The 16,408-nt window shown below is 45.8% G+C and overlaps 1 protein-coding gene across 4 annotated transcripts in view; it reads right to left on the bottom strand.

Moving 5' to 3' along the window:
* Positions 1-16,408, bottom strand: part of MYO5B (myosin VB) — a 288,112-nt gene that overhangs the window by 131,409 nt on the left and 140,295 nt on the right. For all 4 annotated transcript variants that reach the window (XM_016164861.2, XM_036230035.1, XM_036230034.1 and 1 more), the window contains exon 5: positions 2,716-2,872. In XM_016164861.2, coding sequence (XP_016020347.2) covers positions 2,716-2,872 — 157 coding nt within the window. The remainder of the gene's footprint in view (positions 1-2,715; positions 2,873-16,408) is intronic.

Here is a 16,408-nt window from a genome sequence, read left to right on the forward strand (position 1 = left end):
GCCCACCAGCCTCCTCAGGCCGTAACGGACACTGAAAACATCAGATCATTTTAGACCACTGTCATTTACAAAGCATCCTCAAAGCAGGAACTCAAACACGCACTGTACACCAATGGTCACAGTAACATCATCCGCCTTAGCCAAAAAGTGGAAACAATCTACGTGTCCGTTAACAGAGGAACAAAGAAATAAACTATGGTATATCCTCATGATAAACTATTACCCAGCCATGAAAAGGATACATTCTACAACACAGATAAACTTTAAGAACGTGCTAAGTGAAATAAGCCAGACAGAAAAGGACAAATATTGTATGACTCCACTCATATGAGGTACCTAGAAAGAGCAAATTCATAGAGACAGAAAGAAGAGGTTACCAGGGGCTGGGGGCGCGAAGAAGAGAATTAGTGCTCAGGGGCACAGAGCTTCTGTTTGGGAAGATGAAAAAGTCTTGGAAATAGGTCGTGGTGCTTGCACAACATTGTGAATGCACTTAATAACCCCCAACTGTATACTTGAAATGGTTAAACTGACAAATTTTATGTATGTTTTATCACAAAACACAATTTCAAAAATCATTCACCCTGGGTCTTATACATGTTTAATAACGTAGTCCTCTGCCTTCAGTTAAATTCCCGTCTTGACTAACAACTTTGTTCCATCACCAAAGATCAAAGAGGTTTATTCCCTTCTGTTTTGCCCAGAATAACTACTTACTCTATTTCCAAAAGAAGAGGCACTCTGTGTCTTTGAAATCTTACTGCCTAAAGATGAACTGAACTTTGAAATTTGGAGGCAAAGGAGAGGCCGAAAGCCTGGCTTCACTCCCATTTGAGATGAAAGATGATGCTAACAGTACTGTCAAAGCTGCCTCCACTTAGGTGCAGTCGATGGTCCAAGGGGGAGGCTCAGGCCACAGTCCACAATCATTACCTTTTGAATTGGGAGGCCATGGCCAGGCCCTGCCTCAGAGCTGAGAATCAATGCTCCTGAGCAAATGGCTGACCAATTAAATGTCTGACAATAGTTAAGTGGAACCAGTTATGGTAAAACCATCTATTAACAAATGTTGCAGCAGTTAAGACAGTTCATATAAAGTTTAATGATATGGGGACAAGGCTCATTCTAAACTACTCAGTGGGCCAAATTGTTGAGTGATTATCAGCAGGCTGTAGGACTGGGGAGATTTCCTCATTCTTCCATATTTTCCAATGAGTCTTTCTTACCTTTTTCAATAGGTCAGTGGTTCTTCAAGTGCGGTACCCAGACCAACGGCATTAGCATCACCTAGGAACTTGTGAACAATGTAAATTTGTGGGGCCCTCCCCAGACCTTCTGAATCAGAAACTCTGGGAGTGGGGCCTAGACATCGGCTTAAACAAGCCCTCAGGTGATTCTGATGCAAGGCAAGTTCAAAGACCACTGTAATAGAATAAAAGTTCTTCTTTTTGTTTTTATCTGTTTGTAAAAATTGCTTTCGCTTGTAGTAACCATTTCATATAAGAAATACTTAAAACTGTTTTTGTCAAACTCTTAACACATTGTGTCCTATGACTCCACAGAGAATGAAAGTTCTCCCAATAATGCAACTTTGTCAGCAGGAGATTTTGCCTGGATAATCAACGAACTCCGAATTGAGACTCAGAATTACTCCTGCACTTGATAATGGAAGAGGGCGAGAGAGGGGACCTGGGAGGGTCCAGGCAGGTTCTTGTTCTCCCCAGCTCCAAAATAATCTGAAAGACCAACCACTTTAGTGAGACTTGTGTCTTAATCAATGGGGCTCATGGCACTGCAGAGAAATCTGTTGCTATCTTGGCAGCTGTTGGTGTTAACTGAATTTCTTCTTATTAAAACAAAGGGGCTGCCCAGGGCTAACATAGGGCAGAATCCTACCAGACTGCAACCCAGACGATAATGACGAGCCTCAGCTTCAAAGGCAGGAAATCGAAGCTGGCCCAGGAACTGTGTGGCCAGTCAGTTCTTATAAAGAGAGAAAAGGAGTTCTGACTCTAAAACAAGATTAGTTAAGGTCCAAGTTTTAGGAAATCTCTGTCCCTGCGCCTGCACTGACTGCTCAGAGCCCACCTGGCCCGGGGAGTGAAGGGGAGAGTATAAAGGTACAGACGGGACCTGCCCTGGCCAGCTGACGCCATCACGAGATCTTCGACAGACTCCATGTTACCACGCAGCCTTTGGTTCTACTTCTGCCCCTCTCCCCACGACCCCCTCCAAGATAAAATGTACACATTTGTTTTGGGGGGAGGGGTGGGAGGAAGAACTCTTCTACCTAAGCTTCCCCACCCCCGTGAGAATCGCCCCCCTGGTTCGGCGGGCCTTTGAGCGTCGAATGGCTCGGGCGGAGCACTGATTTGATGACACCTGATGGCAGCAGGGGAGGGAGACGGCAGCGGAGGTGGCCGTAGACGGGGAAGGGCCACCTCTGCGGCAGTCAGCAGAGTCAACGGACAGGAAACCATGAAGAGGACACTCCACCCAGCACTGGGGACCTGGAGGTCGCCACCGGGTTAGATTATTTCCCACCTACAGTCCTGGAGGCATCTTCGTAATTTTTTCCTCGATGGCAGACAATAATGGGCTTTCAGGGAACGACACGAATGCCGACCACGTGAGGTGCTTTCAAGGATTCTTGTGCTCAGCCTTGCAAGGCTGGACGCCCGGCAGCCCTGCGGCCAGGGGAATGGAAGCCGTTACCTCCATGATGGGACTGGACGCCAGGACCTTCTCTTCGATGTTGGTGTCACTGGCTGAGCCACCGACCGTGGCGAAATAGCGCATAGCATACTTGGCTGACACGGTCTTGCCGGCTCCAGACTCCCCGCTGACTATGATGGACTGGTTCTTCTCATCTCTGGAAGAGAAAAGGCTCTGGTCAGTCAGTCGCTGGTCGTGCAAAGGCTTTGTTGCCTTCCAGGGACTTGGCTGACGAGGGCTTGAGCCCAATCAGGAGCATCTCTCCCTTTTTAGAGATCAATGTGAGGGACAGCAACTAGTCCTCCCCCACCCCGACATGCCTGCATGAGATCTGAAAAAGCAGGAAAAAGAAAGGCGTTCTCAAAAGTGCTTGCCACGCAAATGGTATAGATTCTTTACGACCCACAGGACGGGGACGCAGCCACTGGTTACTCTGCTGAGTTCTCTCTGGATGCAGCACCCCCTAGATCATTGCCATACATATGTCAATCTCTTCTGAGAATTTACATATACAACCTTTCAGGTCTATATTCCCACCTTTATTTCTATTTTGTGCCACCGTATAAGTCATAATTTTTTTCAAGAATGAGGATCTTTTCTCTTGTATTTAAGCCCAGCAGTTTTGAACATTTTTTGCTCACATATATGTATCACAGAGGGCAGCCATGGACCACTAGGCTGATCTTGCTTCAAGTTTCCCGGAAAAAAAAAAAAAAAAAGATAAAACAGCTATCAGTTGCAATAAGAGAGATTTCAGTCCGACTAAATGGAAGGCAGAAAGAAGATATTCTACATCAGATCTATATTTATCCCTTTAAAACAGATACTAGGAAGACAGACAAGTAATGGGAAGAACAGTTTAATAGGTCTCCAAGGAAGATGGATGTTCAAGCAGGTTTGGGAAATAAATAGCTGGCGAGGGTTATACTCAGCCATCTACCTCCAGTTCACAAATCCACTGCCAGGAGACAAGCACTTTGCTTTCAATCTCCAGTGCCTGGTACAAAATATATGCTCGATATACAGTGTTGGAGTACAAGCGACTGAGGGATCAAGCAATCCCCCCTTTTCCGGATGAGGAAACGGAGAAGTGTGAAGGTAGGTTAAGAACACAGGTCTCCCGACATCGGCCCGATACTGCTAGCACCAGCTCCTGTGGCTTCCTGAGCAGAGCCGGCTGTAGAAGAATGGACAGAGAGGCTACCGTGGGCTGCCTCTGCCTGCCCCACCTTTCTCATTATCAAAACGGGTGATTTATCGGCATAAGTGAATGAATGTTGGCTCTGCTTCTGACCTGGGCCAACAGCCAAGAAGCTGAAAAAGTACAATGATCTTGATGTCAACTAGAGGTTAACTGGAAAGACAGAAAGAACAGGGCTGGGGCTGGGAGCAGCAGGGAAGGCTCAGGTGTGGCACCTGAGCTGAAGAAACTTTAACATTCAGCCGCTCTTCGAGGTCAGCAAAGAGCCGCGTGGTCTCAGCTCACACAAACTGTCATCAAGGGGAGGGACCTGAGTGAATACGAGTGGCTGGTAGATACTGCGGAAATGATGAAAATGAAAACACTATTATTTTTCAAATTGGCTATATCACCAATTACTTGAAAATGGATACAGAACCCTACGCCAAGCATTTGGAGGGTGGAAAGCGGCAGCTTCCTGAGACCCTTGTAGTCCTAGGATATCACTGTCGTCGTCATAACTTCTCTTTTCACCTCATTCCTGTGAAATCTTTACATTGAAAGGCGGCCTCTAAAGAAACCTGTGGATGCTTACATCTCCCATTCTCATGTTTTTTTTTTTAATTTTATGTGACATCCACTGGGCCCTGGGGACCATGACAGGTGCCATCTCTCTTTTCAATACTTTCGTAATCGACTCCTTAGAGATCTGCTCAGAAGCGCGACCATCCGAGGCCATTAAGAGTCTACCAGGCTGAGTGTCAGACCCTCTGAAACAGACTCCAGTTTGATGCCGCCTCTAAGACTCCGTGAATCTGCGAGGAGAATGGGGTTGCAGGGGCCACACCCAAAGTTTGGAGATTTGCCTAAAGTCTGTATGTTTAACCGAAAATAAGTGGATGAACACAGGATGTCTGAGCCTTAGGCTTCAGCAGAGAACCATGTAGTAGAAGGGAGAGTTACACACTATCTAAAGAACTTAAAAAGTATCTTTGGGAGCCATATATGAAGCCAAGAGAAGATGAATCAGACCAGAGGTGGGATAGGGGTGAGTGGGTGCTCCCAGGCTCCCAGGGACAACACAGCACACCCAGGAAACTGGACTTCGAGAAGACCCAGATAACATATTACAGTTGGCACGAATAAGGAGGCACAGATCAGTGACACCTGTCACGTTTCACTTGCAGTGTTAAGATCGAAATTTCCCTGTGCATCACTGGGAAAAATGACTTGGGGATCAAGCAATCCCCTCTTTTCCAGGAAAGAATGGCTCGGGGAAGATAATGACCCATCCAACAGGCAGAAAAGTTTGAGGAGCGAGGAGCCTATTCTAAGGGTAAGTGGCCAGGAATTCAAAAAGGGGGACTGGTTTATGTGACAACAAAGTGTGAGGAACTCCAAAGAAGCAATCAAGGTAGGGAAGCAAACAAAAAAAATTGGCAAGATGCAGAGGCAAATTTTGTTGTTTTTATTAAAATGCATGTGCATGACCAAGATAGTATCAGGGCTTATAAACACCCTCAAGTTTAAAAATCTTTACATTTGAGACTTTGGGCATGAGGACATCTGGGTAATGGCCATTAGTGCTAACTCCTGCCTACATGGATGGCTATTAGATCTGATGCTGACATGCAGGCTAAAGTCAGGTGAACTCACATCTTCACATCTTCTTAGACCAACAAGTACCTTTTAACAACTTCCCTAACTTAGAACACTTTGGAATACTTTTTTAACTTGATGATTTTTATTTAGCTCCACTGCACTTCTGTGTCTGCTACCCGCTCTCCTTCCCAGTCCATGACAGGGCTAAGTGCCCATTAGGCATAAATGCACTATTTCATAACAGCCTGTAAATTAGCCTTAAGGGATAATGTGTGACAGCACTGTCACCTTATACTGCACATGTTAACTCTGCTCCCAACTTGGTTAGAAAACTGAAAACCAGAATATGGGCACTGAAAAACAAACTTGCTTTGGAACCTCAGTGGCACTACTGATTAACTATCCGACTTTGGACAAAGCCATTAACTTATTTGACCCACAGTTTATCTCAATCTGGTATCTTATGACTTTGATCCCCAACTATGCTCTTTTAAGTGGTCACCCTGACTTAGGTATCTAGGTCTCTAATTCATCTTAACACTCCTTCCAGATTACATGTCTAAAGCATAGTTCTAATTATGTTTTCCCCACTCAAAAAGAGTTAACTACTCATTGCTTATGGAATCAAATCTGAACTCCTCACTTGAGCATTCAAAACCCTCCACGATGCATATCCCTAACACTAAAACCCTTAATGAGTGGGAACAAACTATTGTGCTTTGAAAAGAACAATGGGCTTTTTTAGTCTCAGAGTATGGCCTGAGTCGAGTTCTGCCATCAGTAAGCTCTCTGTAAGCCTTAACCATCTTACCTCCCATTTTACAGATTTGCTGCAAAATTATATGAGGTGACCTTCACACTTCATGTAAGATAATGGTACTGCAGTTCAGCCAAACTGGACTACTTGGCAGTCTGTGAAACTACACACTTCCTCACCACTGCCATTTATAGTTTTCCCTCTACCTGAAATCACCAACATACGCCTTTCCACTGGAGTCCTGCCCACGTCCCAAGTCCACTCTGTCCAGACCCCTGATCCAGGCAGCCCAGCAGGCCCCTACTTCTCCATATTCTGAAGTCCCACATCATTCGCTCTGTGCCACTTTTAATACATCATCACATTGCAAATTACACTGACGCCAGTTTCAAATTATGGTCACTTAGAGCTGCTTGTGAGAGAGACAATTTATAAACACAAAATTCTACCCACTGTCCTTCAAAAATATAGCCCATGTGTGGCTCCATCCATTCAGCCCACTTAGAGACACGACTTAGCTGGGAACTTGGGTCAATCTGCTTTTCAATAAATCCTTTTCTCCTGAGCCCGGTGAAATTCCCTTTATTTAGCAAAAGTACATCATGGCCAAGAAATTACACACCCAGCATTATTCAGGGGCAGGCTACTGTCTGTCAGGAGCCCTGGGGATTCAAGGCAAGCATGGGAGGAAGGTATACACTATTCCAAACAGGAAAAGTCCCTGGAAGGCCTATGCCTCAGGCAAGAGCACAGGATCCTGAGGTAAGGAACCCAGCCGTCCTCCAGCTTCCAGGTAAATCACCAATGGCCAACACGCATGTGCATAGCATCCCCAGTGCACACTGGACCCCCATCCGTGACACCTTAGAGGCAAGATCTAATTGCTGCTAAACCACCTAAACCAGCAAACATTTCCCACCAACCCACTGTAGCATTCGAAGCTCCCTGAACAAGGTCAACCGCTCTCCCCTCCCCGTTCCTCGGTGGGGCTGCGTGGGGAGGGGAGTGGAGCAGATGGCTGTCAAGGCTCCTGAGGCCACTCCACTGCAGGAGAACTCTGATGATCAGCCAGAGACACCCTGCTGGGGCTTTGTTTTGAGAAATCCCCCTGAAGTGTTGTCTTGCTTGGGTTTCCTGTGGAAAATAATTTGTCACCATGGCCTCCCAATAAACGATATGTATACAGACACAGTGAGACACCACTCTAGATGTCCCCAGACTAAGAGAAGCCCCAGAAGAGCTTCAGAGCAACCATCCTGGTGTGGGCAAGGCCAGGTGCCCCACCCTCCAACACAGGTGGCACAGTCCATCCACACACTAGTCATTGAACTAAGAGCTCATGGAGTGCAGGCGCTCACTCCAGCCTTGAATCTCCAGGGCCCCTGGTACTCAACCTTCTCCATCCCCGCCCCCAACACCTTCCCCAAGTAAATAGCGCCAGCCTCCACTCACCAACTCCAGCTACAAATCTGGGAGGCACTGTGGATCCTCCACATCCTTTTGACCTCATCTCCCGATACAGTCTGCGTTCTTCTCTGTACCTCTTAGGCCCAGCCATCATCACATGACATGCAGCGTGACAGCAGACTTCTGCCCTCAACTCTCATCCTCCTGTAATACAGCCTCCGTATGAGACTTTCTGTAGGTGACTACTGGATCACACCTCGCCCCCGCCTTAAGCCTTCTCAGAGCCAAGCTCCACTGTGTTCACGGCCCTATGGCAGCCGGCACCTCTCTTTCCGACTTTATCTTGTATCATTCTTCTCTTTGTTCATGATGTTCGAGCCACACAGGGCTTCTTTCTTTTTCCCTTCACAGTCCACAGGTGCCTGAAGCTAGTCCAGTTCATAGTGATTCTCCCTTCTTTGCTCTCACAACTCTTAATTCCTGGTATTCAATCTTCTCCTGCCTTATGGCAACTCATGTATCACTGCTTTTCGATGTAATTAATTACCTACTTACATCATGCTCGAATGGTGTACATAATACATAATTCTTAGCCATGCATCCCTTGCTTAGAATTCGTAAGACTACTGGGTGCCAGTAGCCCCATTTTAAAGAAGATAAAACGAAAGTTTGGAATGGCCAAGTGGTATGGCCGGTGTTCTCAGCTAGCAAGGCACTGACCACAAACTCCATCTGCTTGCACACCTTCTCTGTGGGACGTGCTGTGACGTCTCTAACATCGTTACACCCTTTCTTGTACAATAAAACATCTCTTATTGAACCCCTCCTAACAAATCTAGCCTCAGTATAAGAGATTCGATATGAATCAGTTGCCCTCAGCACTGTTTGGCTACCTTTACCCCTTCATCTGAAACATCACTTCTGCAAAAGCCCTACCCTACCTTCATGGCATCCACGATACAATTTATGTTTTATGTATCTCCTTGGTAGTGTACCTTACACTCTTGTCTCCCCACAAGCCCATAAGTCCCATGATGGCCAATCTCAAATGCAGGGGCTTGGATGGGTTGGGCCGCACCTGGACCAGGTCAAGAGGAGAGCACCAGCAAGGGCCGCCTCATGCGGTGGTCCATACGGGCCGAGTCCAGGGTCTGGGCACCCCTAGGGGTGTACAAGTTAGTGCCCACAAAATCAGACTTGGTGGTCTCTGCCCTGTGCTCAGTCTCCCACGCTTGCCCATGGGAAGGGAACTAAGAGCAGGGGTCCCATGCCTCAGGCAGGCACAACTCTATTTTCCTGAATTGCGCACTCCTGAGGGAGGATAAAGAGGGGAACAAACAAGTGCTGAGGCCCCGCGCCCAGGGCAGCGGTCACACGAGGGGAAGGGGAAGTCCGGCTAAGACACAGTAGGAAGGAGTCCCCATCTCTAAGCCCCGCCACTGCGTCCTCCTCCAGCGGCAAATCATCTGAAAATCTGGGTGTGTCAGTGGAATATATTCTGTTCACTAATGGGATCATCAATCTACCGTTTCTTGCCTGTCGATGTCTGTCTAGTCTCTCATTATACTTTCCACACCATCATCACAACATAGATCATCTACTGTGGTTTAAACAAAACTACACAAGAGAATGGGGACACGATTTTTAATTAAGAATTCTGTTCAACCAAAATGTTTGTGTCAGTACCATGGACAGCGTTAATAATTGGGAAGACGCGCTAGAAAACTACAATGACTCTTAAAATGAATCTTAGATGCGATGCTAAAAAAAAAAAAAAATGACAATACCGTATGCGATATGACACTATCTTTAAAAACTTGAATAAGTAAAAATAAACAACATAATGCTTAGGGATATAAAGACAGAATTATATTAATACAAAATGATACCAAAACCCTATTGGAGTGGAGAAAATTAGGTAAAGTCAGGTGGAGGGCAGAATCAGATTGTGGGAATAAAATTAGGTTCTGTGGGGAGGAAAGAGAAAAGCTGGGGACAGAGGTAAGTTAGGGTAGGGGTTGAGTTGGGTGAGAGGGGTACAGAAAATTACAGTGAGACAGATTTCAGCTGGATACAGAGCCGCACAACTACAATGAGTCTAAAGTTAAAGGCTTCCTCCCCAGGCAGGAGGCACTACAGAACCTTTCTGCTGTGAGAGGAGGCTGGGCCAGAAAGCCCCAAGCAAGAGACTCGATGAGCCGTGCCAACAAGAAAGCCAGGCCTCAGAGTGGGGAGGAGGACATACTTTCTGGGCTCCTGGAGGGAGGGCATCTGTGTGAGGGGGTCCTCCAGGCCCTGGGTTCCAGCCATGAGGGAGGTGGACAGGCATCCCTGAACATGCCTGACATCAGCCGCTGATGCCCTACACCACCACGCCCTCCCCTCCACCAGGCAGGGCTGTGTGCTCGGGCACAGCTCAGAGCCCAAGCCATTGGGAGGGCCATCATAAATAGTCACTGGAAACGGCTTTAATTGATACTTAACCATCAGAGTCCCAAGAGTCTTCTCAGCAAGAAGAAATTGAAGCTCTGACAGTGTAGGAGCTAAGTACTTGGCACTAATATCCAAGTATCATTTTCCCACTTCAGTTTCACAGCAGCCCTGGGAGTGCAAAGTTCTAATTATAAACTACTTCGGTGCAGTGTGAGACAGGTACCTGCGGAATTAATCCATTCCTTCCACTTACTTGCATTCCCAAGAGAGGCGTCTCCTCTCAGACGTGATAGCATTGCAGAAAGAACCTCAGGGAGATGCCACAAGCCCATCCCTCACTGGCGGAGAGGAAGGGGCGGGGTAAGGCTGAAAACTGGTAAGGGGGCACCTCGCCGTAGACGGGGATGCCCCAGCTTCTCAGCTATTAAAATAATGGGCTGGGAGATAATCCCTAAGACCTCCTGCTCCTCTGTAATTTTGTGATTCCAGATCCAGGTCATGACTGAGCTGTGTGATACAGTCCACCTCAACTGCAGTTACCTGCTAATGTCAAAAAATGTTTTAGAACTCAGAAATCTGTAGGCTTAGGCAGCAGTGAGCAACAGAGGCAAATGTTTTCTGTAATTTTATATTTTCTAGACTTCTTTGGTTGATGCTATTAGCTGGGGATAGATAAACTGTGATTTACATATATGATATGTGTACCCCAGAGCACCAAATAAACATCCCTTTTCAAGCTCTCATTTGGTCCTGGAACCTATTTTGCAGTGAAGTAACACATTCAACTAAATGTGCCAGTAGTCCAGCTGGTATCTGAAGCCAGGTGCATCATCCGAGTACCTCAGTCTAAAGCACACTCTCAGGCTCTCTCCCGCCCTCCCTCTCTGCCAAGCTACCAGTACGATACAGGTCTTTGACTATTTCTTTTCAAGATACTGTTTCATCTGTTCATCGTTTAAGTTTAGAGCACTCCCGAAGGGCCATGTCCACATCTTCTCTCTCACTTCTCCACGTCGCCTCTAAGGTGACCACATCTTCCCTCATGATTGTAACTGCCACACAAAAGTTGTCCACACTCAGATAGTTCTTCACAACTCAGATCTCTCCAGAGAGCCAAACATATGCCAGCTGCCCACCAGACAACTACACGTGGAGGTTACCCAGACTCCCCCAAAGCCTACGTGTCCAGAATAGAGCTCTCCAGCTCTCCACAAACCTGCTCCTCATCCAGCCTCCTGGAGTGGATGGCTCAGCACCTTAGATATGGCCCTTGACTCCTCTCTCTCCCTTACTCCATATTAGGCAAAATTGACTGTACTGCTTTGATTCTTCTTCAATTCACCTCCCAAGTCCTGTCCCCCATCCTTTCTCTCCTGAATCAAAATGGGTCAATTTTACCCCATACTGAATCCATTCTCCTCACTGCTGCTGGAAAGTTATTTCCAAAACACTCCAAGGTCCTGCTCAGCACCCTTGCATGAGAGATTGTAGCCTATGGGATACAGTCACCATCTTGAGTATTCCAGGCCCTTTATGATCTGTTCCCAGAAACCATTCCAGCCAGAGATGTCAGGCTGTGCAAAGGGTGAGAAAGCATGGTCGGTATTCAGAGAACAGGTGCAGGTTTAGGGTTCTTGGATGCCAATATCAAGTCACTGTCTCTGGCAACACTGACTGCAAAGAACCATCATCTTTGTTCACTAATCCTAGCTGTACATTAAAAACACCTGTGGAACTTATCAAACTTCTGCTGGATCCCACACCAGACCAACTGGATCACAATGTCTGGGGAAAGAGCCCAGCTGTTTTGTTTTTGTTTTTAATTCACCACTACTATAGACTCAATGGCTTAATTAAATAGGCCACTATATAAATATGTTTAAGTACCTGCTGCAATTCAAATACTTAGTAACACATACAAGGTCAATACTAGCATAATACAATGTAACACTGAACTTAAAGATTAGCTTTAAGAGGCTAAACAGAGTCCTGAATTTGTGAATTTATTAACCATTCCTCCTGGCTGCAGAAAATAACAGCCTTTACATTTAATCCCAACCTCTAGCTAATAGCTTATAATAAATCACCTAGAAATCAAAGCAGAGTTTACTCATTAACTGGATTTACACTGTTGATACCCACACAGCTGAAATACCAAGGCAGACTGGTCAGCTTTGGATGTTAGTACATAGACACACACACATGTACTAAAAAGAGCATGCTACTGCCTGCTAATGCCTGGAGGCGGGCAAAATAAACCCTTACAAAGTACCACCTACTTGGAGCTGCCGCCAGCTCCAAGGAATACAAAAACTTAGTTCTGGTCAAGTGGAACTATCCATGCTTTTCCACATTTAACCATACTTTCTTAGATCTTTCTTTCTGAATTTTTTTTCAGTTAGTTGACATACAGTATGATATTAATTTCAGATGCATAACAGTGATTAGACATTTATATACCCTACAAAGTGATCATCCGGAAGTCTGGCACCCATCTGACACCATACAGAGTTATTGCAATATTGTCAATTATGTTCCCTCTGCTGTACTTTACATCCCGTGACTGTTTTTATAATGCTACATTTTTCTTTATGTGTAATTCTCTCTCCATCTCCTTCCCCCAAATTCACATGCAAATCCCATCTATCCCTCCAGGCCCAACTCAAAGGGAACCTGCCCTGAGAATCCAGCTAGAAGTAGGTGCTGCGACCCCTACTTCCCCTTGGAGAAAACTGAGTCAAAGAAGCTGAATGACTTGTTGAAAGCCACTCTAAGTTGCAGAGCCCCAACTGGACACCCAGTCCAGCATTCTTCTCCTCTGACATGCAAGGGCGCTTCAAACACCTAACACATTCTACCGCAGGAGAGGTTTCAGGATGAAAGTGTCCAAGCAAAGACACAGCCAGCCTCATGGCCTAGTGGATAACTCATGTAACTGGCTCAGGATGAATGCATAATGAACGGCAGCTCTAATTATTTATCAACAGCACTCTTATTCATGGTCTCTTTGGTACAATGTCCCAAGTCTGTGGATCCTGGGATACAAATAAATTATAGCCATTGTGCCTCTAAACACATCTGAGTCCTCACAAGAAAAACTTGCTTTCATGGGTGGCAAAGACCTATTAGTGGAAAGCAAATCAATCATCAGGCTGTCAGGAAAAGTTGCCAACTCCAAGGAACACAAACAAAACTAAAATTGAGGAAAACTACTCCCTGCTCTCAGCCCACACAGGCTTGATACGGTCTTAGCTTTATCTCATGTGGGAAATTCCACCTACATGTCAACATGTGCCAGCCCCACTCCTCGTGGGACGCCTTCTTCAGGTCTGCCAAGGCATCCTCCCTACTTGTACTCACTCCCTGGAATTTTAAGATGGCAAATGGAACCATTGCAATAGATAAAAAAGACTACACTTATGTCAAGCCCTGGACTTCTGCAGTAGCGGCCTCAGGCAAAAAACAGACGCACAGCATCCTTCAATTACTTGGGCTGGGCAAGACAGTAAATGAGATCTTGGTTCTAACAGACAGTTTCTACTGATTCCTCACCTCCCTGTGCTATCTCTCAAATGCATTTTTATACAGTACAAATATAAGTGGCCGAGAGCAGTAAAATGGGAGACCCGAGTAACACTGGGTCATCAAAACTCACGACATCAGTTGTATCCTCCTACACGACTGCATCTAAAATTTCGGTTTACCTTTCTGCTGACAATGTGAGTCAGATTAGATAACACTCCTTCACCCACTTGACAAGCACGACAACCAGTCCAAAGCATAGCGATTTACCCAAAGCGAGGGTTTCCTCGGCAGAGGCGCATGCTGCTCCGTGCCCCTCCAATGCCAGCCCCAGCAGAGGCTGTGGCGCTGAGTACTTCCCGCAGGTTACAGCCCCAGATGCCTGTGGGCACAGGTGCTGGATCAAGTGGACGAGAACCCAAGAAGTCAAGTCGAGCCCTACTTGAGCGCCTACAAAACCCTTGGCACCATGAAGGAAAGGAGAAAGGACATGGCAGGGGGACTCCGCTGTCACACGGCATTTCTTCATCTCTTTCCTGGCAAAATGGGGTAAAATTGTGAACTTTCTAAGTATATAAAAATTGCGTCCTCGAGGGGCTGACACTCAAGAAAGGGACAGTGAGCGTACCTAAAACGAAGGGCGGCGTGTGTGCTGAAACGTGTAGCAGAGGTCATCAGCACTCTGAGACTCTGGGGAACGGGGACATCTGGGAGGCTCTCGTTAGATGTCACCGTTGACACCCCTAAGGTTGGGCCTGGCCAAAACTCAGATGTTTCCGTGACAGAATTTCAGAGATTTCAGAATTTCAGGGGACAGGGACCAGAGAGCAGAACCAAAGACTTAGAGAAGTTTTTCCTTGTGTCTCCTGGAAGGACAGTTATAGGGTACAAGCATAATTACGTAACTACCATTCCCTCTAGGAAAAAAAAAAAAAAAACTTCTGTCATAAGCTTCCTCCTTTTGGGTCAAATATTCAACAATGGCTCCCTATGAGCAGAAGAACCATTTTAATGCAGATAATTGACAACTACTTTGGAAAGATGTTGGGTTCTAAATATTTACATGCTTTGGGGACTGAGTAATGTAATTAAAGCAATCTTCAGATATTCCCAGGACCACAATTTGCTTGCTGTTTTAATCTTTTTTAAAAAAAAAAAAAAAAAAAACCTTTCTGGACTCTCCTTTAATAATCTTAAATGCTGAAATCCAGGCTATTCTCAGTAATAGTTGTGAGAAGCCCCTCAGCCCATGAGGGATGTGAAAAATCCCAAATGATTATTTTTTTTTTTTTAGTGTTTTTAGTGCTATTTTTAGTGTCATTTATCAAAATCCACAGAAATTTTAAATTTTAAGAAATGCTTGCCTGGCACATCAGGTGTGCTCAGAGTGAAGGTAGCTGACTTCCTGAGGATTGCCAATTTTCTTCTTTGAGGCTGCATGAAGTCAAACGGTGTTATACCATCTATGAGGCTCCTCCCTCTTTCTGCCCCACTGACATGAGCAAGCACCTCCCACAGGAGCATCATGAGCGCCGCCTGCAGAAGAAACGGCTCCTGCTGTAGAAGCAGCACGTTTTCCTGCCGGGTGCCCTCTCGATGAGCGCTCTGTGCTCCACCTTATATTTGTCAAATGCCGACCTAGAACGTATTAAGATCCTTGCTCGTACCACAGTCACCTCCAGTCCTGGTCTCCTGGAGGTACCATAGGCTCCCGGGCTGAGAAGCTTACCTCATCGACCTGCTTAGCAACCACAACCTGTGCATGTTGCTGAGCTATGTTCTGGTTTCCTGACGGGTGGAGAAGGGATACGGGGAAAGCGCCACAGATGGGAGGTGTCGGACAGCAGGTAAGGCCTGCAGAACCCAAGGAAGCACGATCAGAGGGCTGTGCAGCCTTGAGCGTGAGACGGGCCCTTGCTGTGCCGGACTCTCAGTTCCACCGGGACATATGTTAGCCCAGCATTGAGTCCTATATGGACCCAAGACCCAGATGTTTTCTTGTGAAATCCTCATTTTATATTTAATGGAGCTTAAATTGAAAGGGCTGGCTTATGATCTGGAGAAACCCTCTTTTAAACAGTGAGTTAGGTTTATGTGTACATTCGTTATCATGAGTGTGGTACCGAATTCTTTTCCAGGTAGTATGGACCTATTAAAACACAAACACGTCTGTTTGGACAGGTTTCTTTACTATGTATTATTCACGCCTTCCCCCTGCTCTGGTCCTACCTGTCTCAGCGTTGTTTTATCACGTCTAGGCTCAGATGATACCATCTACTGTAGCCCTGTCAATGTCTAACCGCTATGCTGTGCAGCTAAAACTAATATTGAATGTCGACAGTAATTGAAAAAAATTTTTTGAATTTAAAGAAATGTATTTCCTCTCCACCTTCTCTAAAACAGCATCTCTAAATTTGCTACTCTCTCCTCTTTCATTATAATTTTGGGGGGATAACAGCTTCATTGAAATATAATTCACATACCGTACAATTCATTTAAAGTGTACAGTTCGGTGGTCTTTATTATGTTCACAGAATGTGTAAGCATCACCAAAATCAGTTTTAGAACATTTCATGCCCCTCCAAAAGAACCTCACGTCCATTATCAGTCTCTTTCCACTGCCCACCAGTCCTCCCAACCCTGGGCATTCGCTAATCTACTCTATGTCCTACGAGCTTCCCCATTCTGGACTTTCACATGAATGAAATCATTGCTATCTAATGACCTTTTGACTGGCTTCCTTCACTTAGCATAATGTTTTTCAAGTTTATCCAGGTAGCATGTGTCGGTAC

The sequence above is a fragment of the Rousettus aegyptiacus genome, unplaced genomic scaffold (genome assembly GCF_014176215.1).
Source record: "Rousettus aegyptiacus isolate mRouAeg1 unplaced genomic scaffold, mRouAeg1.p scaffold_m13_p_12, whole genome shotgun sequence".
Lineage (NCBI taxonomy): Eukaryota > Metazoa > Chordata > Mammalia > Chiroptera > Pteropodidae > Rousettus > Rousettus aegyptiacus.